Raw genomic sequence first — 26,366 nt, forward strand, 5'->3', positions numbered from 1 at the left:
AATGACACTTCATTACCTTCAAAAAACCCCCAATGAATTATTGACAGCAGCAAAACTAGCACATATTTTGCCATCCAGTGGATTTTACAGACAGAAACTTTATGTGTATTTTCATTAAATGTCAGTGTAGTTGTGAGTATGTTAAGTCTTCCAACTATTTCTTTCTTTGTAAGTGTATGAATGCTTTGAAGAAAACAGACAAGTTATGTTCTTTAATTCTGATTTGAAATTCCAATTATTTTCTATAGGCTTATATGAAAAAATAGCTTATTCTCATCAGATGACAGTGCTTTTCTGGATGATGCACATTGATACTCCAGCCTTGGGACCTCCAAAAATGCTTTTTTAGTCTATAAAAGAACCATCTTTGTCTGGGAATATGTCAGGTATGCAACTAGTTGGCATTTTCAATCAAATGGGCAAGTCTTTATTAACATGATCACCATGTCAGCATGGGCAAGTCTCTGTTTTCAAGCCACATATGTAATGTAGTTCACTGTAATTTCAATAATTCAGTATATTTTGGAGTTCATTTATGTGAAAACTTATATAAAAGTGCTGCCTTTTTATTTGGTTCAATTTGCTTGAGAAATATTAAAACTATACATAGCAAATACTGGATGAAGACAACACAGTTTTTACTAAAATGGACTGTTCTAGAAACCAGAAAAGGACTGAGCAGTCTTTTTGCTTGTTTACATGAAGAGCTTCTGTTTGGTTTGAAACACCACTAAGTTGAGAGTGTTAGGTATGCCCTGGTGACAATCAGGTAAGAAATTATAAATCGATAAATTAAATCACTAAGTAATGTGTATTTTTTTATATCCTTGATGCTTTTGTTTTTAAAATCGGTAGAGGGAAAGAAGAAGAAAAAATGGAAGGTTTGCAAATACTATAATCCCTAGTGGTTGCTGTAAGGCAAATTTAACATAAATGAGAAGAAAGTTAGTAGTATCAGTCTTGTCAATATGTACCACAAATGTGGACTTGAGTCTAACAGATTAATCAAGTTTTATAAATATAAGTCTTACAGGTGATGCTTAATTGATCCTTTATGACCTTGCCATAATTTGCAATAATTTGAAAATCAGTGTGCTTTTCTACTTACATTCATTACAAGATCTATCATTTCAACAGGATGTCATTGTTCCTGTCAACAACGTTTGTTTTTACCTATAAAAAAAATTCAGTGCTTCTTGACCAAGATTTGCAACAGAAGGACCAATAATGATGCTATTTTTAAAGATAGGAAATTTCTGGAGAATTTCCATCAGATGTTCAAAATCGACAGCTAGCTGCTCAGGCTCAACAGTTGTTCCCAGACGTGGATACTGGTCTGGCTCTGAAATTATATTTGGCATTAGAAAAAAAATTAAAATACTAATTATTGTTAATCATATTTACTTTACAGGACTAGACTTGTAAGGAAGTATATATGGTAAATGAATGCAAAGAGCACCAGTATGACAATACAACAGAATACAACCTTTGGCATAAAGTAATATTCTAACAAAGTTTTTGTAAACAGAATATTTAAATTTAAAATGACAACAAAACCATTACTGGTACCAATGTCACAGCCAAAGTAAAGAAGCATTTATGTTCGTCATCTGCTATCTGCTGCATGAAGGCAGGAGGACATTCACATCAATGTTATTTTGGAACATTCTGCATATACACTTGTTTATAGCAGTGTTATTTTTAATTAACAATCTGTATGTATTTTAGTCTGGTTTACAATCTACAAGATATCATACTATGTAAATGACCCACAAAATTTCAGAAACCAGTAGCCTGCTTATTTTGTATCATGTTTTTGTTAAGAATTGTCTATACTTTTTAAGTGGTCATGTTTACAAATTATTAAATAAAGGCCAGAGGTGTTTATCTGTTTTGTGATGTGGTCATTCACAGCAGTGTCAAAATGGTTGTTGATTGCAAAATGCATATTTTGCTAAGAAATTAATGTCGCTGGTAACATTCTGCAGGTGGTTGCTCTTGGCAGTCCAAGATCAATCTGTGCCTTTTGACTGTAGTTATAAATGATAGGTGGTCACTCATAGCAAAGGTTACTCAAAATAGGTTTTAATGTACACTGATCTAGAATTATTGACATGCCAACTTTTTGAGCCAGAAACATTTTGTTATGTTTGAATTAGAGGTATTACCCCAAAATGCATTAAAATGTTCAAGATTTGGCTCAATACAGTAAAACCTGTCTTCAGCGACTTCTGCTATGAGCAACCAACTATCATTAACAACTACAGATCAATTTTATTATATAAACATAATGTCATCAGCGACCAGTGACCACCATTTTCTGGCATTCCAACATTACGATGAAGAACTGTTTCACAAAAACAACTAAACACTGCTGACATTTAGTGCAGATTGTTTTAAAACAACATGGCTATGCACAACCACGTCACAGAAACTGAGATAAATACCAATGACCTTTGATTTCTTCAAGTCTCAACCATATAAAATTTAAAAATTAGTTGAGCCTGGCAACTGGTTAAAAAATCATAAGGTCATGCATATAGCTGTTGTATGCTACAGACCACAAATCAGACTAAAGTACCTGTCACAAACAGCCATTGTATGCTACAGTCCACAAATAAGTCTAAAGTACATGTCACAAACAGCCACTGTATGCTACAGACCACAAATCAGACTAAAGTACCTGTCACAAACAGCCATTGTATGCTACAGACCACAAATAAGTCTAAAGTACATGTCACAAACAGCCATTGTATGCTACAGACCACAAATAAGTCTAAAGTACATGTCACAAACAGCCATTGTATGCTACAGACCACAAATCAGACTAAAGTACATGTCACAAACAGCCGTTGTATGCTACAAACCACAAATCAGACTAAAGTACATGTCACAAACAGCCGTTGTGTGCTACAGACCACAAATCAGACTAAAGTACATGTCACAAACAGCTGTTGTATGCTACAGACCACAAATCAGACTAAAGTACATGTCACAAACTGCCACTGTAGTGCCTAAGTCCTGTAAATCCCCATTTTAATTAACCACTGATTCTTTGGAAGGAGCTGTCACAGATGCATACAGGAAATTGAAAAGTTTGTTTTATTTATCTTTTGTGAAACATGGCAACACCCTGATAATGTCCTACTGTGATGAAAGGGCTTCTCTGTAGCAGCCAAGTATGTTGTTTGTCTCTGGAGTCGAACTACACTGCCTGGGGTGAATGAGGTCTTTGCCCTTGTCTTTAAATAGTAATTATCATTTTCCCGATTCACTTTTGAGGTTCTAGCTTGTTGATTTTTTTTATGTTACTGTTATTAAACCCACAATAAATTATCTGTTCACTGCTGCACAGGCTTGTTGCACTCTTTGTTTAAGGAGTTAATCTTGTTATGTTGTCTGTGAATTATTCATTTTGGTTTTGTCCTTAGCAAATTTATTTTGTTTCTAGATGGGTTAATTCTGTCCTTTGTTTTCATTCATTGGTAAACATATATTCCATATTTACCTAAAGCCTGTTCAAAGCCACTAATTTATATATAGGATGAGTTAGTGCGATTGTAACTAACTGTACAGTTCTTATGCTACATTTCAGTCAGTCAAAAATGTATGGACATGTCAAGCTAACTTATGGGCAGGATAAATAAATATTACCTTATTTATTTTGCAATTCATATGCTAACTTACACATACATACGATCTTCAAATATGATTGCAACTACTTTGAGATGAAATGATGCAATATTTTGACATGAACTATGAATAACAAATAAAATGCATGTACACTGATATTTTCCATTTTTAAACCTGCTGCATTGTGACCCTGAAAAATGGTAAACTGCACAAGCCTGTTATGAGAGACCACCTGTATTGGGAGACAGCTTTTGTTGGCTGAAGGGATGGTCTCACAAGAAGGTCTTAGTGTACAAGTTTGATACAAGATGACCATATACTGAAAAGGAATCAATGTTTTGATCTTTCTGTAGCCAAAGATAATAATGAACTTTTTTCAAATGTGTTTAATGTAAACATACCCAGTTAGATTGTTATCTACAAATACTGAAGATAGATTTTATAATGAGAGATCATATTTAGTTTCACACTGTCAAAGCGAACTTGGAGTTAGTTGCTATCTAGCCTTCCTTATTTATGTTTGTTGTAACTAGTAGGGCTTTTCTTTTTTCCATATTTAAAATCATACTGTTTTCCTTGCACCATACTTTAAGCCTGTTAAAAGCATCTTGGAGATAATTTTCAAGTACAGTTTTGGTTTTACCTGACTCAGTGTAGTGTCTTCTGCAAAAATGTCAATGGAAAAAACTAAATTTGCTATCTTAAGGGGTAAGTTGTTAATAAATAGAATGAATAACATAGGTCTCAGAATAAAGCCCAGTTATGCCGCAATTAATATTTCAACTTTCACAAAGACAACCATTTCAAGACAGTTTCTGCAATCAAATCAGTTAAAAAAGTAAAAGTGTAGGGAGTTTTCATTGCGTTAATAGATTTTCAGTTTCTGAAGCACAATATTATGGTATATTGGATCAAAAGCTTTACAAAAGTCAACCACAACAGTACCTTCCATTTCTCCATTAACAGTCATTTATCAATTATAGATATATAAATGCAGGTTCACAGTGATTCTGTCAAAAGCCAGATTCTGTAGAAAGACTGATTATCGTAATATCATAAGTCTTCAAATGCTGACAAAAGAATCACTTAAAAAAAATTCTAGTGATCTGAAAACACAAGGAAGGATAATGATCGGTCTATAGTTATTTACATCAGTTATATTCCATCCGCATTTATGCAATGGTGTTTCAATGACATTTTATTTTGTAGTTATTAATCCTGTCTTTTATATGATATAATTCTAATGCTGATTTGACTTGATTAGTGCAACAAGTGACTGTAACCTTTGAATATACAGCATGACAGCACACATGTAAAATGTCAATAAAACATTGTGTCAATTTGAAGCCAACAGGTGGATTGCCAGTAAACAACCTTCAAAAATGCTATTTAGCTCTACCTGTATGCTCTTATATTACTACAAGCGTAAGACTGCTAAAGTCAAACCAAGTCAGTGTCTCTTAAGTATATGGGCACCTACAGACAGTGGAATTTACCATTAGTGGATTCATGAACAGATCTCATACAATGTCCGAATATGTGCAGTTCTCACTCACATATTTCAAATAGTCATCATCATTTGTAACAGAAGGAAAGTGATGGAAATAGCAATGTTTTTGGAGTGGATACATGTCATAATGTGCCGTATCATATGAAAAATACAATTTCGGACAACAAAACCCCCTGACACAGTCATGTTTCAAATGCATGATTTTCAGGAATCTTTGTCCAAAAGTTTTTTTTCTTCTAAACACCCCCAAAACACTCTATATTTCTCTACACTGTGATATGGGCATGTAACCTTCAGTACCTCTGCTAAACCCATCCTAAGGGCATACAGCTGATATAAAGTAATTAAAAATTAAGGTGGTCAGAGTAAACAACCCCCTTTCAGTGATTACTTAGTTCGCTGACAACAGCTAGGGTGATGTGTCATGTTAAATTCTGTTGTGGGCAAGTCCATTTAGCTAATTTGCATTGGTAAAGTACACAAAGTTAGAACAACCCAATTTATCTGAAATCAGGTACATCATAAAACATGCTGAAAAACAGATGTTATTACACATCTCTGCATTGAACGAGAATGTTGAAACCAACTTTAATCAAGTTCGTGATCAGCAACAATGTTTCTTTGAAGTCTGTTCTATACTCCATATATAAAATGCACATCATTAATTAATTTAGTTGTCAAAATTGTGCTAAAGTGTTATTCATTTTTGAAGAGTGTGATTCTGGAAGCAATATGTTATCAGCAAAACCACAGCAAAAATAAATTTCAAATCTCCAGGCTCATGGAGTTTTACTTTGTCAAGTACAGCAACATGGAGGAGCATTTAATTGCTGGACATCCTGCAAACTATGTATCAACATTAAATACTTGATGTTCATCAAAATAGGACCACCAATTGTATATAGCATATTCAACACACTGACTTGTACATGCTCTTTATTATTATTCATTATCTTATTGTTTGCGCACAACATGGTCCATAAACATAGACCGCACTGTAAGTGAGGACGCGAGTTACTAAGGGACCTCAAAAACAATAGAGCTATGCCATCTCTGCTGGACAAAACCAAAGGGGGGGGGGAAGAAACTGGTTTAATGGCTGAATACTCATTTTATAATGGCCTTGAGAATACTTGTCAATAAAGCGGTTTTTCTAATGTTATTTGTTATTTTGTTGACAATTTTGTAATGTTGATTCAAATGTGCAGGTCCTATTTACTGTTTTTGACGATAAAACGAGCAATATATCAAAGTTTCAATAACCAATTGTGATCGTGATTTTCTTCAACAAAGAGAGATCAATTTTGGGGGTAATTTTTAGTTTTGAAAAAATGGGATCCATGCCTGACCCCGCGTTATAAGCAGGTTCACAAGTATCAGGGCAACGAGTTATTGAGGGAGTGGTGTATATTCATTTTTCTATAAAGACAAACATACCTCATGGTCAAAATGCATCTGATACAGTTCTGACAAAGCTAACAATGTGCTCCTTATGAACAACTCTGTTCTAACCAGAATTCACTCAGAGAATCCTGCATGGATATTTGGACAACAGTACCATCCAGTCTCTATACTGATTACAAAGATGAGCAATAATGACACTTGCATTACCTTCAAACCCTCTATTGAACTAATGAAAGCATCAAATTAAACATATAAGTTTTATCCAATAGATTTTAAGGACAGAAACTTTGTGCATGTTTTCATTAAAAGTCAGTGTGGCTATGATTATGTGTGTGTTTTCACATGTGTTTGTGTATGGCATACATATCTGACAATGCTAAGTCTGCCATCTATATCTTTCTTTGTAAGTGTTTTAAAGGCTTGTAGAAAAAAAAACGACAATTTAAATTTAAAAATTTCAGATTTGAATTTCCAATTATTTTCTATAGGCTAATATGAAAAGATAGTTTATTCTCAATTGGATGACATCCAGGTATTTTGGTCACACACACTGACCCATTTTGGGACCTCAAAACACACTTTAAGGGCCTCAAAAACCCCTCAACACGGGCAGGAATATGGTAGGTATGGAAGTGAATATTGATCATATAGGATTTTTGCCAACCTATGACAGAATAAGATTAGGAATGGACTGAGGAATTCATAAAATACAAAAGCCTTGTTTCTATTTAGTGATCAACATTGAACTATGAGCCCATAGACATATGGAGTCAAAGAAAGCAGCATTTATTTTTTGAAGGATATCATACTTTGATCAATATAATTACAGCTCTCCATTGTTATAATGTTGTAGTCAGGGTCCATAATCACCAATGATGTTATGTACAGAAATGTGTTATACTGAGAACTGACATATGTATAGAATCGCAATATACTGAGGAGGAATAGTATAATGAACTGTGGTCTAGCGGGAATGATCATTTTTTTTTTTTATAATGGTGTTTTGGAAAGCAAATGAAGATATAACATTACTAGTGTCATTTTTTTTTCCTTCAACCTATGTTGTTATGTAATGGTATGATTTTGATCATGGGGTCCATCGTAATATTTTGTTATATCTGGAAATGCATTATAACAAAGTGTGTTGTCAAGTTAAAACAAATTATCATAAACTGAAAAGTTTATTAAGTTTATAAACATAAATAATAACAGTGTAATATTGGAATGGCATGTTCTGTAAACACGCCTTCATCCATGTATTTTCATGCTATATGGTGATTTAGAACATAATGTTACTGTTATTATGAACCCCAACTAGAATGTTATAACAAAGTGTGTTCTCAAGTTAAAACACATTATCATAAGCTGTGTTTTCATGCTATATGGTGATTTAGAACATAATGTAACTGTTATTATGAACCCCAACTAGAATGTTATAACAAAGTGTGTTCTCAAGTTAAACACATTATCATAAACTGTGTTTTCATGCTATATGGTGATTTAAAACATAATGTAACTGTTATTATGAACCCCAACTAGAATGTTATAACAAAGTGTGTTCTCAAGTTAAACACATTATCATGAACTGTGTTTTCATGCTATATGGTGATTTTGAACATAATGTTACTGTTATTATGAACCCCAACTAGACTGTTATAACAAAGGAGAGATGTGTGGATTATCTGGTAAAAAGCAGGCATGTACTGTACCTGGACTGTGGAAATTCATGACATCAAAATTTTACAGCAAAGTAAAATAACCACTGTTTGTCACTGAATAAATATACAATAATGTATGCCATACCATTTCCAAGCTCCCATCCGCTAATGGTGTAATTCTTTTTGCTGGCATACTGGAAGAGTTTCATGGCATTTGTGGGATCCCAGCTGCCATCCTCCTTTCTCAACAAGCTGTTCAGATCAAATATCAGGTCCCAACTGACAGCTGCAGCAAAGTCATACAACTCATCAAAAAACTGAGCTGAAAAAAAAGAGAAAAGAAAAACTCGCTAATGCAGGAATGACAGCCAAATTAAAGCTACAGGTTTGATCAAAAAAAGCACTGTAACAGTTTTTAATAGCCATTTTACCCACATGCAATCTTTTTTCTTACCAATTATCCATGATTCTGTGCCATTAAGGCTGGCATCCATTCTATATTATCTTAAAACTGAAGGCATCTATCCTATCTTTCAACTTAAACTATATTTATCTTCTTATATAAATTATACAGCATGTACAAAAAATTACTTGAATTAAGGTATGAAAACTGTGACTATGACCCACCAGCCCCTCCTCCCCAGGGTGCTACATACAGAATCCCAAACCTTCACTGTCATCTACTCATCCTCCAAAAACAACAAACCATATCCAATCATTCAGAATACAAGGAGAATCGAGTGATGGATGGATTGAAAAACAGACACCATGACTGACTGCCATATGAACATGACTTCACAATATATCCACACAAGTGCAGATATAACAAGCACAGCCTAAATGGAAACCATCTTTGTACAACAGGAGATACCTCTCGGCTTCCAAAAAATCTCAACTGTAAAACCTGCTGCATTCTTCGTGAGATTGTCTCTGTTGTGTACAGTACCTAGACATTGTGGTACAGTAACCCTAAATCTCATGTCCAAGAGGAATTCCGTTTGAAAGAATTTAATCAAAACGATCAGCTGGACAATAATGAACATCCACAGGATACACAACTCTTCAAAACTGAGGGTCTAATGCTAACGAATGTGCATCCAGGATGACATATTCTACCAAGGACTCTGCCCAAACTTTGTTTTATTTTATAACGAAACATCTTTCAAAACTGATCCTCCTCACTATCACAGCATCCCATCTACACAGTCTGAAGCAGGTATGACAAACATTATTCAAATTACATATATATTACACATGACTGGCAGTCAAGATGCACAATCATTTTTCAAGTTACACTGTAGATTCTAAAACTGGAAAACAATTAATTACTTTTAATATTTCAATACTGGTATAAAATGTGAACCTTTATATGAAACATATACCTGACATGTTGAACACAGTATGATTTTGTTTAGCAAAAGATGGATTCTGCCAGGCAGAAGATTTTCCCCCATCTTGGAAAATCAAGAAGTCAGCAGGAGTTCCACCAACACGCAAGTAACTGGGAGACAAAGCTTTTGCCAGAGTCTGCACACTTTTGGATCTGAAATGTATTTTGATTGACAAGTAACTGGGAGACAAAGCTTTTGCCAGAGTCTGCACACTTTTGGATCTGAAATGTATTGTGACTGACACAGGAATTTAATGAATTCTGGTTAATGTTAAACGTGACTGCATTTTTTTCTTCTGCCTATGATGGTGTTTATACATGTTTATGGGGTTTTATGTAGTCAATAATGATAACATCTCCTGCTGCATCATTTCTACATAGGTGCAGTACCCCTATCATATTCGCACTCTCTACTTGTTTGTAACCCCATAACAATTTTAAAAACAAAAGGCTTCCAAGATATAAAAAATGGACTAAACTTAGTCATTTCATTCATTCATTTATAGGGTCTAACCTGAGTGTTAACAGGAAGTACCAAATACTGTCAGTCTGTTTGTATTTTGAATCAAATGGGAGTTTCTTTAGTAATGCAGTGACCATATTTACTTGGGCTAGTCTATGTTTTCAAGCAACAGATGTGATGTAATTTACCATCAGTATAATATCAGTAATTCTGTACATTTTGGATTTAATCTCTTTGAACACATGTATACAAGAGTTTCTCCTTTTCATTTGAACAATTTGTTTAAGAAATATTAAAACTAAACATTACATATATTGGACACAGAAGACACTTCTTACTGTAATGGACTGTTCTAGAAACCAGAAAAAGACATTGGGCACTCTGTCTGCTTGTTTATATTGACAGCTTCACGTTGCTTTGAAATGCCGGTAAGTCAACAGTGTTAGCAACCCTTTGGCAACAATCAGGTTAGAAATTATAAATCAATGAATGAAATGACTACGTTTAATGCATTTTTTATATCCTTGATGCTGTTCATTTTTAAAAATCAGTAGGGGGTAAAAAGAAACAGTAAGGTATGTGAATACAATAGTATGAAATGTATAAGACTTAAGCAAAAGTATCAAGTAATAATAATAACAGTCTTTAGTTTAAAAAGGTGACTAAATTAGCTATATAATTATAAAGCACTAATCTACACTGAGGCCTAAAATAAAAACTTACTGTTATTACATTCTGCTAATATAACTTACTGTTATTATTTTCTGCTAATATAACTTACTGTTATTACATTCTGCTAATATAACTTACTGTTATTATTTTCTGCTAATATAACTTAGTGTTATTACTTTCTGCTAATTTAACTTACTGTCATTATGTTTTGTTAACATCATAAAGTAACATTATATGTTATGCCAATAACAGCTACATATGACTGGTATGCTGAGTCATGGTATTCTCTTTTCATAATTTTTAATTGATTTATATAACAACTGAATTACTAATCAATTACACAGGTTTTTGAGAAATGAATATACTCAGTGAACAGTTAGAACTATACAGGCATACATGTTTGAATACATGCTCATTTCCCTTTGGAGAGAGAGAAAGAGAAAGCATGTGCAAGGGTTTCTTAGCTGTGTCCAGCAATACATGCACTGACAATATGGTGTTCTATGCCTGTGTAACCATACAATAACCATCATTAACTGACACAGAGTAACGTAATTAGCGACTTTTAATTTACTACTTTGAAACTCTGTAATAATCAATAATGGTACAAATCTGTAACATTTTTGCATTAATTTGAATTTTGACAGATCCGTTTCCTCAATAAAACCTAACAGGATATTCTATGTATATTTCACAAAGACTTTTCCTAGAGTTCATGATAGATTTAACAGTTTTGCTTACATAAAACATGTGCAAAGGTAGCACAATTACCAAAGTCTGGTCCTGCACTCTACAAATGAAATTTAAACTAAATAACCAAAGAAGTGGAACAAGTCTAATATATAGTCCAATTTGTACATGGGCATTAAGTATTCTACACTTACCATTTGAGGTGCAAATGATCAGATCCAAATGAATATTTTAAATATGATCAATGAACTGACAACTTAAATATCATTTGGCATTAGTCATTTGCATACAAGTTTCATTCTACTGAGATTTACATACAATTATGAGCAGCAAAACTATGACAAATAATTCACAGCTGCACAAAGTTTATAAAAGTCTGTATGCCTAAGCAAGGCAAGCTGCCTGGAAAATTGAAACTGCCTTTGGGAGAGTGACATGTCCAAAACCATGACCACATGATATTGCAGGAAAATTTACACAAAAAGGTAAAGTATAATATGGGGTGTTCTTGTGGGGGGTGTTGCTGTTTTTCTTAAAAACAAATAATGGACTTTTGCTTTATTTTTTCCCCTTTGCTGGCACATGAAAAACCTGTACCAATAATTACAGTCATCAAAAAAGATATATCTAATAATACATAAACAGAGATGCTGGTGGAAAAAGAAATTTTTTGAACTGATAGCAAGAGAATAGAATGCTTTTGAGAGTTAAAAAAACAAAGACATACTGGCTCTTTTTACTTTCCAACATATTTATTTGATTTGTGTGTGGAAACTTCATAAAGTTTTTTTTTTGTGCCTTGAAATGATAATGGTATCAAAGAAAAAGGATAAATGAGTAAAATTTCAGGCATTTTTTGTAACAGAAGCATGCAGTACATATAGATGCTAAAAAAGGTGCTGATATATGTATTGTGGCAAGATGCAGAATGTTAAGCATTATAAATTGAATGCAACCCAACTCTCTCACTCACAAGCTGTTGAACTTGGGAAAGCACAATGCAAACATGAGCATGCCTAAGCGTGTTCCATTCACCAGGCAAGTGGATTTGTCCAACCCTGCTATTAGATCTCCACTTACCATCTTGTTGCATCTCATTCCTGAGATTTTGCATTCAGTGGATGCATGGTATGAATGTATTCTGCTGCCCAAAACATCTGGATTTAATTATTAGCCATTTATAATATCACACTAAAAGAAACTATTTGTCAGCAAACAGAATGTAAAGTTTAAACATTATAAATATGAATTTAAAGTTTTTACCCTTACAACAGCAGTAAAACCAAAAAATTAATGACAAAAAATAAAACCATCAACAAGTAGTTTCAATCCCCAGAGTGATCATTTAGAATGGTGTGTAGTTTATCCACACCATCTCCATTCATATCAAAGAAAGAACATTTTTAAGTAAATTGTTTCTCTGAAACACTTATGCAATCACATTATGTTAGGAATATTACCCTGCTACCTTGTGAATCCAGCCCTACCAAAAGAGAAAAATCATCTTTTCCTATCTATTTACAATAGACAAAGGGCAATAACTCTTGCCCATTACCTCCTCTTACCACTACCAGGCGTCACTAGATTTTAGGTGAGCGAGATACTAATGAGGATGCTCAATGCGACTGTGTAAGTATTCTCAGTAAAACATAATTTACTTAAAAATTTGTTTTCTCCTTCAAATACATTCCCCAATCACATTTCATTAGAAGAATAAGAAATAGGAGGAGGGAATGCTGAGCAGATAAGCAACACAACCCAGACTAACTTGATCTGTGACCTTTATCAACCATTAAGATGATGAAGATTGAAATATATCATGTTGAAAATCATATCTGCCTTGAGGCCAGAAATGTGTCCAATCTCATGCGGTGATAGCCTTTGACAGATTGGGGCCAACTGTTTCTTCTCAACGAGCCAGAGAAAAATGTTGAGCAATTGAAGCATGCTGAAGAAAGATGTTGATAATGGCACCAGTCCCTGAAAATACACCACTTATCCTTGTAAGCCTTCATAGTGGAGTGCCTTCTTGTTCTTGAGATTCTCTTCACAGCTGAAGGCTTGAATTGTTTGTAGAAGAGGACAATTCAGGCAGGGAAGGGCCACCTCTAATTGTGGTTGCTGGAGAAGATTCAGGTTGGTCAGAATCTTCCTGGGAATGAGTAGATTGGTGACCGAGGACTTGTCCAATCTTAATCATCATCTTGTTATTCTGACCCCATACCTTCTGGATTATTTTTGGTATCAGCACCATGGGAGGGGAACAAATGCCCATAATGCCTCCCAAATGACTGACAGTACATCCACAGCCCAAGCTTTTGGGACTGGAACTGGAGAGACAAAGTTGAATAACTTGTAACTCCACCTTGTCGCAAAAATGCTGATCATTGGATACCCCCAAAGTGCACAAATCCGAGTGAAGACTGATTGATGGAGAGACCATTCCATGTGAAGGACTTGACCTCTTCTGCCAAGAGTGTCAGCCAAGACATTGAGTCTGCCAGGAATGTGTCTGATCTGTATGTTGATATGAAGATTGTAGCAACTATATAGAAACTGCCAGATCAGACCACACAGGTCAGGCGATTTGGTGCCTTCCTGTTTATGGCAATAGGCCACCACCAAAGAGTTGTCAGACTTAATGAGGAATGTTTTGACTGAGAGTCGATCTTTTCACAAGTGAAAGGCATTGATGACACCCTTCATTTCTAAGATGTTGATGTGTAGAAGCCATTCCCATGCACACTGGCATTGGTACCTACCATTATTTCCACTTCTCTAGCTGAATTCCCATGATTAGCCAACCTGGGTTGCACCATTAATACAGGAATTATCAAATCTCGGGTGTGATCATGACTCTCTGATCAAAGGGACTTGAGTTGGGGCGCCATTGTCCTCACAATGTTCGCACAGAAATGACAGCCGAGTGAAATCAAGTCCGCTGCCACATTGAATAAAATAAGGAGTTGCAAAACCTCTCGCTGAAATCCATGTCCTGTTGGAAATGGACTCAATGAGCATGATGATTCTGATTATGTGAACATGAGGATGTTGCACCAGATTCCGGTATTTTACAAATTCCATGTCCAAATGGACACAGTTCTGGAATGGACGGAGGTCTGACTTTTCCTAGTTCACTAGAAAGCATGGATGATCTAAAAGAGAGAGGGGATCATTCCTGCCTTGGCTAGAATAGATCTTAAGATATGTTTTTGGAGGATGTCATCCAGGTACATTGCCATTGTTGTAGATTATGTCAATCAAAACAAGTTGATAATGTAATCCATAATCTCGGTAAAAGCCCAAGGGCTGATGTTGAAGCCAAAGGGAGAACTTTGAATTGATAAACTGTGATGAGAAAGCAAAATGTTGAAAATGTTCATGACATGGGGTGGATAGTAATGTGAAAATATGCATCAGTCAAATCAAGATAGACAGCATACTTGTCCAATCGAATAGAGAGGTGGACTGAACTCACTGTCTCCATCTTGAATTGGTTGAGGCGACTTAAGTCAATGATGGGTCAAAACTTGCTGTTTGCTTTCTGAAAAAATGGCCTTGGATAAAACCACAGTGATTGTGGTTTTTGCACAAGCTCTACTACTTAGGTTTCTTTGATGGATCATTGTATCTCTTATTGTAGAAAGGCATCCTTCTCCTGATCTGACAGTGCAACCATGAAATGGGAAGGGGAGGAGAGGGGAGGGGATTGTTGAATGAAATGTGAAGCCCCTCCGAATGACCTGGATCACTTCCCCCCATTCTGAGGGAATCAGGAGATCCAGCTGAGTGGTTCCAAACACCAACGGTATGGTTAGATGGAACGGTCTGTCACTATGCTCCCCATGGTTCACAGTTGACTGGACCAATTCAATAAAAAGGTCCCCATGTTGGAACTACTGGACTACTGTGCAGTTTTATTATGTATTGGATGCAACCCTGTTGGTCCTGACTTATAGACCCAGAGATGATGCTCGGATATGTAAGGGTTCTTATGCCCACAGGGCTGTCTAAAATTGGGAAACATCCCTCCAATAAGTCAGAAATGCTGGGCATCTTGGCAATGGCTTTATGGTTGGTGACGGCTGGATGGCTGGTGATGACCAATAACTTTTGCAGTGGTATAATAAGGTGGATGCAATTGTTTCTTATATGAACCCCATGCACCCTGACTTACATGCCCAAGGATATGCTCAGACATGCAGGGGGACTTACACCCACTGGACTACCTAAAATTGGAGACAACTCTTCAATGAGTTGGTATAACCAACAAAATACAGTGGATTGTCTTCCTTGACTTATTCTGTCTGTCCTTCTCTGCAATGTTAAATGAACTACTGCTTTGAACATGCAATTCATGCATTTAGTAAAACTTCTGAAATGACAAAAGAAGAGAAAACAAACCATAGATTATCAAATTAGTATACGACTAACTAGCTAATACAGTTGCCCAGACTTCCTCTGACCATGTATTACAGATCCTACATATATCACAGACAGTTTATACTTACTACAGAAAGAAAAAGTCATAATATGCTCATAAGTTGCATTTATAGCTTTTAAATGACATTCTAATGAAATGATGCAAGAGAAAGCAAATAAAAAATTAGTAATTCATCAACTTACTGACTCACTAATATATATTCCCCAATACTTACGACGGAATCGAAAAAATCAGTGTCACATTTGAAACTTACAGACTATTCTTGAACTTAAACATTTCAAGTATTTAGTTGACTGTTCTACTAAAACTACACAAATAATTAGCAATGCAACATGTTAATAACTCGCCAAAACCAACTCCTTTACAAATGAAGCAAGCAAAATAGTCCGCTAACTCGTAATGATCTTGCAGAGGTAAATGACAACATCATGTGATGTGGTCTTAAAAGGACAAATTCCCTAAAGGTGACAAAATCACTCAAATTTGGTAGAAATTGAAAAACAACAGTATACAACCCACAACAGTATGATCAATCCACACAAAAGATCCAAAAGGAATGTTAGATGGTTCAATATTAGAATACAAAAATGGCCTGGATTATCAGAGGATAATCTGTATGATGTGATCAGGACAGTCACAAAGCTAAAAACTAGAGACACCTATTGGAGGCATGGGGAGGTAATGGGCAAAAATTACTGCCCTTTGTCATTTGGAACTAGACAAAGATGATTTTCATCTTTTAGTAGGGCTGGATTCGCGAGGTAGCAGGCTAATATTCCTAACATAATGTGAGCGGGGAACTTATCTGAAGGACAAACAGACACAAGTAACCACCTGGCACTGGACTGTACCCTAAATTACCAACAATATACGAAACAAAGAATGAATGAAAAATATACCAAGTGGCATACATGTATGTGCAAAAATTTAAAATAAATATATTAATTAGTAAATATACTTAAAAAGGCCTTAAGAGCTAGTCGTAAAGAATAAAGGTGGGTTATAACACGGGCTCTACTGAAAAGATTATTCTTTGTACATATATAGAAAATAAATAGACTGACATGTACTTAAATAGTAGTTATTATTATTATTATGGGATACTGATGATTTTCCAATATTGTCCAGAACAAACTTTGATTACTTTCATGATTTACACAATTCAATATAAACATCATGACAAGCAAAAAATAGGGCATCGTTTATTTGTCAAGCAACCAGAGGGGGTGTCTTTTAAGAATTTTACATGTATTTGACATGGAAGCCCAGGTCCCTAAGAGCCTTGAAAAACAATAAAATAAACATACATGTGCAAGCATACATAACACTATAATACTATAATGAGCCAAATGATGATGGTGGTGATGATGGCTGTAGGAATATTTATGGCAGCCATGTATGTATTTCTCCATCTGCTATATAGTCTACATGGTAGCCTGTATGGGAATGGTGTCAATTTTATGTACATGGCAGCTGTTCGCATACTTTGGGTACTGTCTCCCCATCTCTACATACATACATACATACATACAGCAGTTTTTTTATGGCATTTTAGTTTGTTTCTAGCCTTTATTTCTTTCAGAAAGTGAAAGAAAAGAAAACAAAGACTTTCACTTTGTTGGATTTTTAAACTAATTGTCACGTGCCCCCTAAGAAATTATTACTAACGCTGGTGAAGGATGGACAATTTAAAGGTTAAATAGCTCCGAGCCCCCAGTCAGCAAAGCCAACAGTCTAGGTGTTAAAATATAAAATTAATAAGGTGAAAGGCATAACAATTTAATAAACTATATCTTAGTAATTCACAATTACAGGACAATTTTCAATGCAATTGCTTCTAATCAATACACAACCTATCCAAATTGCCAATTATTTTATCCTGTGAAATTAAAAGTGAGAGTGTTTCCTTCCCATGTCACTTCTTTGTTACTCATCTATAACTTCTGCCTTGTATTCCTTTCCAGGCTCTCCCTGTCAGTACTTCCAGTACCCTTGTTTCCGTCCTCTCAGCCTCCTTGTTGGCACTTCCGGTACCCTCATTTACGTTCTCTCGGCCCTCGCACAACTGCCTATATCTATGTGCTCTCCACGTCTTCTCCTCTCTAATCTTCAGGTGGCATCTGTTCCCACCCAGAAAGCTTCCTGTGGTGTCTCCTTGTTCGAACACAGGAGAATTAACACACTCACAGATCTTTCATCAGCATAATGGCAACTAAATCATTAGATCAACTCATACACTCACATCTAAATATTCCACACACGCTTGTTCTATAATCAAGGCTATAATAACAACAATAATATTACGACTTATGATACATACACACATATCCCTAATTCTCTATATAGTAAACTATCAACATTAACAATATGTCTACGCTAATCCTACCATACAAATTATAAAAGACACATTCATATATAAATGCCTAATTATATATGCACAAGGCCAACAAATGCTAACTCTGCACAATCCACATCTATGTATTCAAATATAAACATGTACAAAATCTAACTATGCACTATTAAATTCCATTCTGCACAATGATGTAACATCGTAGCAGATTACACCTTCCACTCTGATTTACATTAATCTTGAATATTACTATTTCAATATACATGGAAGATTAAATTTCTACTAAATTAAATGCACATAATAATGTATAAATCTTATGACACATAGATAGGAAAGTGATACAGATTCGGGTGAAGATATTTTACCTCAGAAGCCTTTGTTCCAATCTCTTCCAAAGTTCCTAGAACTAACTTCCTGCCCTTTTTAACAAGATCGTGATGTCTAGTCTCCAATTTCCCTATGATCTGCTCCCTTCAATGTCCAGACATGCATTGACTCTGTCACAATGGATTAAACAGAACAATACCAGGATGCGATTATTTTAGTTCTGATTGGATACTCGTGGTCTCTTTGCAAACAGTCTCGGATGGTATCCTGAGGTGTTACAATTTCGGGTTTCCAGCCTCAAAGCCTAAGCCAACCAGTGACATCACTGCTAATTGCAAACAACAGAGTTTCTTGCCCTGCGCCAAGATTTTCAAAGGAAGCAACCGCGAATTCAAAGTTAACGAAATGGCTAATTCATGGATAGGTATTTTCTTTGTTTCAGAATCGGTCTAAAGTCATAATATTAAATAACATGTATTGGCATTACCCAAAGTTCTCTGAATTATGAATTCTATCAGAAGACATTTATAAACATGAGCAAGAATTGTTAACAAATTTTCTCACACAGCATGACATTAATAGTCAGTAGCAGAACTATGAACCTAGGGACCTGCAGTGACATTAACTTTTAAAGTCTGTATAATAAAACATTGTTTGTTAAAGTATATGTACAAAATAAAAAGGAACAGAATGAAAGATAACATTCCATTTTCAACGCAAAAATTATTTAATGAGCATGAACATTTATTTGCCCAAAAGTACTGACAAAATATTATTCAAAATACAAACACCCAAACTTTATTTCACCAATGATTTTAAAATTTAGTTTCCTTTAATAATTTCAAAAACAAATATTTACTTTAAAAAATCATCAAAATGATACTATTATTGCCAATGCCTTTTAAACTTACAAGACAGAAAATGCTGTATAATATGAAAATCACCATAATTACATTAGAGTAACTCTTAGCACAAGGGAAAACATCATGTACAATGGGGCCAAACCATCTATACATTGTACTGCTGATACAATATAATCCACACAATTCATTTATAATAAAAAGTGCATTTTATGTACAACATATGTTTGAAAATAAATAAATTCACAGCATCATAAAAGCAAGTTTACACATTTGCAAAACTGTGCTAGTTTTATAATATAAAGTGATCGTTTTTACTATAGTTTTATTAAAGTTTTCATTGGCATCCATAAATGTATGCTACATGCAATTAGTTTTGTCAATTTTACGAGATTGTTTTTTTATTTGTTGGTTTAATGGCACTTTAAAAAATATTGACTGTAATATACAGGGGAAATGTGAGCTAAGTGTAATTCCAAAAGACACAATAAGGCAGTCAACATGGGCTGGCCCAGGCAGGCATCAAACCCATGACCCTTGGAGTCCAACACTCTACCAACTGAGCTAGTATGGTTCCCCGACTTTTAATTAAAACCGTGTGGTTTGCAGAAATTTAAATGACCAGATGCTACTTTATGTAGACTGGTAGATTTGTTGTCAGGTTACATGATTGGCAGTTTTGAAAAACCACAAACAAAATTATGGCATCATGATTTTACATATTTCCTACTGTTCTGATGTACTTAGGCAATCACTTTCACCATTTTAGGAATATACTTCATTCATAGTAATGTCTCTTATTTCATCTGAAATAGATTTTAGAGTAAGGCATGCATATCACATGTCACTGATATGTACTATCATATTATCATGCTTGTATTAAACCAGATGACCCCTTGATGGAAACTTGGTGTATTTCATCACTTGTTTTAATGCTCTTTAAATGAATCTAACTCTGCTTAACTATGTTGCCTATATGATCGGTGACAAAATGATAGTAAGAAGTAATCACAATAACACAGAAAACACAAATTTTTATTTTCAATTTATTGTCATTCTTATTACAGTCTACAAGTTAAGAAAATTAAATATGTAAAAAAAATTAGTTAGCCAGATTTAGTTAAAGGATATGGAATATATTTATTCATAAAGTAAAACTGCATATTTGCCATCGGAAAGAAAATTCCCTAATACTTTGATATAAATAAGACAAATGGTAAATACTGCTGTTATAGTAAATAAAATATATGGTAAAATTTATGTTTTTCTTGTAAATGCATACAAAACTATAACAAAAAAGAGCCTCCTCTGACACCAGTAATGCATTACATCATTCTAAACAATGTTGCTGTCAAGCTATCACATGCAGAGTAACTAAGTGGATGAGATTGTCTACTGTGGTGGGAAGCTGAGTTAGTAACCATTTTAGTCAGAACTTTTGATTGGAGGAAGAAGAAAAAAAATATTGAAATGGAACTTTTCATATATATCTTTGTTTCAATTCACAGTTAATAATAATATGATTTTCAACATAATTTTCTGTCCATAATAATCAGTGTTGACCACCATCAATGACGGCTACAATGTTTACACATGTAAATGGCTTGGTTGGTTTTACCACCTGTAGATATTTACAAAAGCGGTAAATGTGTAAACAAACATGTATATGGCTAGCATTGATGCAGGAATAATGTTCCAATTAAAGTTTTCGTTTCTGTTTATGAGAAATGTTAGGTACGATTTTTCTGTTAGTTCTTTTTTCAAAGTATGTATCTGATTTTCATATTGAATGTGATATCTCAAGGAAAAATGCATAAGTTGACAAGAACATTATACATCAGGCTGATATATCAGTTAATATATTGCAAGATAATTAATTTTAAAGTTGGGATAAATGCATCATGTATTTCTTTTCATTGTTTATTTCATGACTTAATCAGTCTTTGTTATTTTACATTGGTAAAACCTACCAGCAGATATTTTTATTTGAGCCCTGAAATAGCCCTTGATGATAAGACTATTAAGTTCCACTTCCTCTGCAAGGTAAGCATAACTTGAAAGAGTACTAAACTGCGGTCAGCAACCTTACAAACCCAACAACAGGAACACTGAAGTTAAATTTTTTTTATCTGCATGCTGATCATTGTTGTCTCTCATTACAAAATTCTAATGATGATACAGAGAGGACATTCTAAATTCTTCCCAAATAACACACTATTTCAAGGGGAAATCTGGACCAGAGAACTACTGAAAGCCAGTTAAGTGCGAAACTTTAATAACTGTATCACATAAAGGTCATCAGTTGTGACTGATTCTTTTTATGGAAACTTAAAAATACTAATGTTATTTCCAAAAAAAAATCTTTCCAGTTAACTACAAGATAAATTTTTCATTTTTATTATTTGATAATATAATGAGTCATCAAAATTATTATTGTAACATTGCCACCAGAAATTGTTTCAATCAAGCACCATCATTGCTTTTATTGCAAACTGTGTGTATGTATGTTGCAGCCTTAATAAAACACCTGGAGCCCCCCCCCCGAAATCTTTAAAATAAAAAATTGAGGAGCCAAACGTAACAATGTTATGAAATTTTAATCAGCATTATTAACAATCCTATACTGATTGAAAGAAACAAGCAAGGTCACTGTGTATATACTCTATGGCAAAATACGTACATGGCTACCATGTATACTCCAATGCTGACATGCACCATCTTGAAGTTGTTTACAGACGTAAAGCTGTAGCCAGTAAGGACACAAACATGTTTTAGCACAATTTCCTCTAAAATTTCAACATTTTTTTATAAGTTTACATTAAAAAAACAATGAACATCACTTTTTTTGTAAAGTGCATGCAATTCAGTTGATCATCATATAAACAAATCCTGTAAAACTTATTATACCTGCATTGGCTTTGATTACCAAATTTGACAAAATGTTGCTTATAATCATACTTATCTTACATAAAGAGGAACACAATAACAGTTAAACTTTCTTTCAATCAGTAATATGTCAATAATAATAATAATAATAATTTTTAATCAATTATATTTCTTTGCCTACATTGCATTTCAAGTCCATATGAAGATAAATATTTTTTTTTAATTTGTAATGTTGTCATTCAAGGATTTCAACTTTAATTACATTTTTGTGTTCAATTTAATCATTGGATTCCTTCATTTTTTCTGTGGAAATATTCTGCCAGTGCAAGCATGGACATCCCTTCTTATAGACAAGTTGCAATTTATATTTATTATAATACATACATGCTAACATAACTAAGTTAGGCAAATACTGCAATAATATAAAGCTGTTACCCATGGTACATTTATCTGGGTCATCCACCATATACTGTTTTATTTACATTTACATGCTTAGATTTTTTATAGGAAGAGAAAGAGGGAAAGTCATAGAAACTTTACAAATTATAAGTGTGCTGTAATAGCAAAATGGTTTTAATATGTACCGATAACAACATTAAGTACTGCAATAGCCTGGAACACTGTATTATCACAGTACTTAATGTTGTTATCTGTACATGTTAAAACCAATGTTATTTCTGCATTGTTAGATTGTAAAGTTTCTCTGACTTTCCTTCTATCTAATGTGTATGTGTGTGATTTTTATTTTTAACATAGTTTTAATAATCTTTCAGTCATATCACTACGATGTCTACAGTGTGACAGTTTATAGCAATGTCTAGCACTGGGACATCATGCCGCAAACATGTAACATGATGTCCCATCCAGAACCATTATCCTGACACCAGGCCAACCGGTCCTAACAAAAACCTCTTAATGCTGAGCACCAAGCAAGGCAGCTGTTTGTACCATTTTTTGTAAGTCTTTGGTATGACTCTGTCGGTGATCAAACCCATGACCTCCCGCATCCGAGGAGGACACTCTAACCACTAGGCCACCGGAGCGGTGTATTCTCTATCTAATGTCTGTCAATCAAAATGTGTAAATGCAAATAAAATCGCATATAGCCGCTGGCCAAGATTACTGTACCATGGGGGAACAACTCTATTTTCACCGTATTTGCCTAACTCAAGTCTAATAGCATGCATATATTATAATAAACACAAATTTCAACTTACTTATAAGCTGGAATGTCCACACTTGCACTGGCTAAATATTTGAATATTTCCAGCAAAATATAGGATCCAAGGACGAAACTGAATACAGTAATGTCAGTTAGGCTGAAATCCATGATAACAACAGTAGAAATTAAAAATAAAACAAAATATAAAACACTTTGTCTGAATTTTAATTGCAATGTGGGCAAAGAAATCTATTATTCATATTATTATTATTACTCAACATTACTGATTTTAAAAAATAGTTCAAATATTACTTCCTATTCATGTATTTTGGTCCATACTGGCTACCATGGAGTGAAATTTCTAGCGTAACCTTGTAAGAACATGTACATCACTAAAGGTATATGACCCATAGTCATCAAACATCAGATGATAAAGTATGCGTATTTCGTAACCAAGACCAATGCAGATATTGTAAGCTTGACAACAGTTTTATATCTGCTGATCAATGGAATTCCATGCACTTTACACAAAAGTGATGTTCACTGTTTTTCAATGTAGAACTGCCCAAAATTTTGACATTTTTTAAGTAACTGTGCTCTGACAGATTTGCATCCTTCCTGGCTACAGCTTTACATCTGTGAACTGATAGACGGCGCTTGTTAAAAATTATCTGGGAAATCCTTTGTGCCAAGATAATACAACATTGGACTATAATACAGCGTTCCACTCTACTGTAACATACTCTATATTGCTACAAGGCAGTAAGACATATCACCCGATATTTTTGTTCTGGGGGGTGATGGATCTTACTACCTAACTAACAGCACTCAATGTAGCGTGTTTTGATGTTGACTAAGTATAACCAAAGTCAAATTTTCAGGAATATCACACAACTGGCAACCAATAATGACGCTTTTCTACAAAGTAAAGTTATAATGTTTTTATCAGACTTTACTTACCCTGATGTCTTTTCTCTAATAAATTCAAATTCTCACAAACGAAATGAACCTGTTTTCAAGTTTTGTTGGCCTACATTTTAGTCGGCTAGAAAGTGATGAAAGCCGGGAATGCCGAAATCAGGTTAAGTTGAAATATTATTCTTTAACGACAGGAATAAACATATATTATGCCTACTGAACTGTAAGCAACATTTCGTTTCATTCAAGAAACATACCCCCCACATGAACCTACTTAAACATACTTCGGCATACCTTGACTACCGTTGCATTGCAACAAATTCAAATGTATGTCAACGGAACATGAAAATGCAACCATTTGCTAGTGTCATATTTTGATTCCGCCAAGATATTTTATTAAAGACAGCACAGTATGTATATTAATTACACATAAATTAGTGGAAGAATGTCAATATTGCCAGCCAAGTGTGTAAGATATTCCTGAAACTTTGACTACTCATTCCGATGTCAACCGACATCGGAACAGGCTATACAAGGCCGTTATATGGTTAGTAAGGCATAGCACTAAAACAAAAAGTTGAAAACATGTGCTATGCCTTACACTGTAGGACTAATGATGATGTGGAGGAGGAGGAAGAGAAGGAAGAATGGACAATAAGAATGTCATTTCATACCTGGGGTTAAAAGTTTCCCAATGATCTTCCACCAGACCTGTATCAAATGTAACACCAACAAACCTATCACCAATTACGTGAACCGCCTTATCGAAATCTACCTTAATATGACATGGGCTGCTTGAAACTGACAAAGACATTGGTTCCGTCTCACTGACAAGACAACATTCAACCACAAGCACAATGAGAAAACAAATTTTCAATCGTGACATCGTTAATCAGTTTGATTTATTCGCTCCAGTTGAATAGCCTGTGTCTACTTGTACGTACTTTGATCTCTGACAACTTTCCCGAATTTTAGCAGACAGTTACGAGGCCGCTTAGAGCATCAATAAAAAGTGGCTGTGTATAAATGTCAATAAGAATGCTAATTCAATACTTTACCAGGACGTATGTTTAGAGGTTAAAAACCCGGAACTCCTTCAACGCAAATTCATACTGAGTATTGAGTTGTTGCCCCAGGGACATATATTACTCATTATAAATGTATATGGCTGTTCAGGATGAAGTTTATGTAAATATTATAGATTTATATTTTTGCGTAAAACTGTGATCTCCATAAACCATATATTATAGTACCACACTGATTACTGAGTTGTTATTTTGGAGAGGGGTTTTGTTTCTATTCATTTTTAATTTAATTTTCAAGGAAGTTTTCCTTAAACAATAAGGATTAAAATAATATATTGAAGTTTTAAATCTTATTTTCTTTCTTTTAAAAACATGGTCTTAGGAAACTGATGAGATAAATGAGGTGATGTCCAGAGCAATAGTATATAGTAGAATATAGTAGATGTAAAGAGGCAATTTGTCCCAGGCCGGTTAGCCTTGATTGTACGAATTGCGCGAAATTTGCCAAATGGGACAAACTTACGTCAGTTATTCCAGGAAAACTATTCCTTAACAGCTGACTGCTGGGCATCTATGGTCCTGGCCTGAAATGTCACCGCGTACAGGAACCCCCGTGTTGATGGCAGGGTCTTGCACATCTTAGAAGGATGGCATTGTAAACAAAATACGTTGCATTTGCACTGCTTCAACTAATTTCTAATATACTGAGAAGCGAAGTTCTGCAACGGTGGTCACATTTGTGACGATAGCATCACACCTTTGGATGGTATAATTTTAGCAGCGGTCAAGTTTTCAGCGATGGGGTGAACCAGTATGGCATCAGTTTGGCGGGCCACCTCGTTTACATCAGTACGCGTTGTGAGCACCATAGTCTTGGCCACGAGTGGTGTCGGTTTGCTGTGGAGATCACGTAACGCTTCCAAAGCCTATTTGCAAAGGGCAGGCAGCGCTTTATTTCCCTGACTAGCGAAAAC

At 34.7% G+C, this 26,366-nt stretch overlaps 1 protein-coding gene across 2 annotated transcripts in view; it reads right to left on the reverse strand.

Annotated features, from left to right (window-relative positions):
• Positions 1 to 25,364, reverse strand: part of LOC149794991 (heparanase-like) — a 50,595-nt gene extending 25,231 nt beyond the window's left edge. Inside the window, exons 1-4 of one of the 2 annotated variants that reach the window (XM_089964653.1) lie at positions 25,042 to 25,364; positions 9,588 to 9,748; positions 8,351 to 8,527; positions 1,174 to 1,342 (exon numbers count right to left, since the gene is read on the reverse strand). In XM_089964653.1, the coding sequence (XP_089820779.1) occupies positions 1,174 to 1,342; positions 8,351 to 8,527; positions 9,588 to 9,748; positions 25,042 to 25,253 (719 nt within the window). In that variant the 5' untranslated portion in view covers positions 25,254 to 25,364. Of the gene's footprint in view, positions 1 to 1,173; positions 1,343 to 8,350; positions 8,528 to 9,587; positions 9,749 to 12,500; positions 12,562 to 25,041 lie in introns of those variants that run through there. The other variant, XM_089964654.1, reaches the window with a different exon arrangement.
• Positions 25,365 to 26,366: the final 1,002 nt, after the last annotated feature.

Source organism: Sinohyriopsis cumingii, chromosome 7 (genome assembly GCF_028554795.1).
Source record: "Sinohyriopsis cumingii isolate HCF-2022 chromosome 7, ASM2855479v2, whole genome shotgun sequence".
In the NCBI taxonomy this organism is placed as follows: Eukaryota; Metazoa; Mollusca; class Bivalvia; order Unionida; family Unionidae; genus Sinohyriopsis; species Sinohyriopsis cumingii.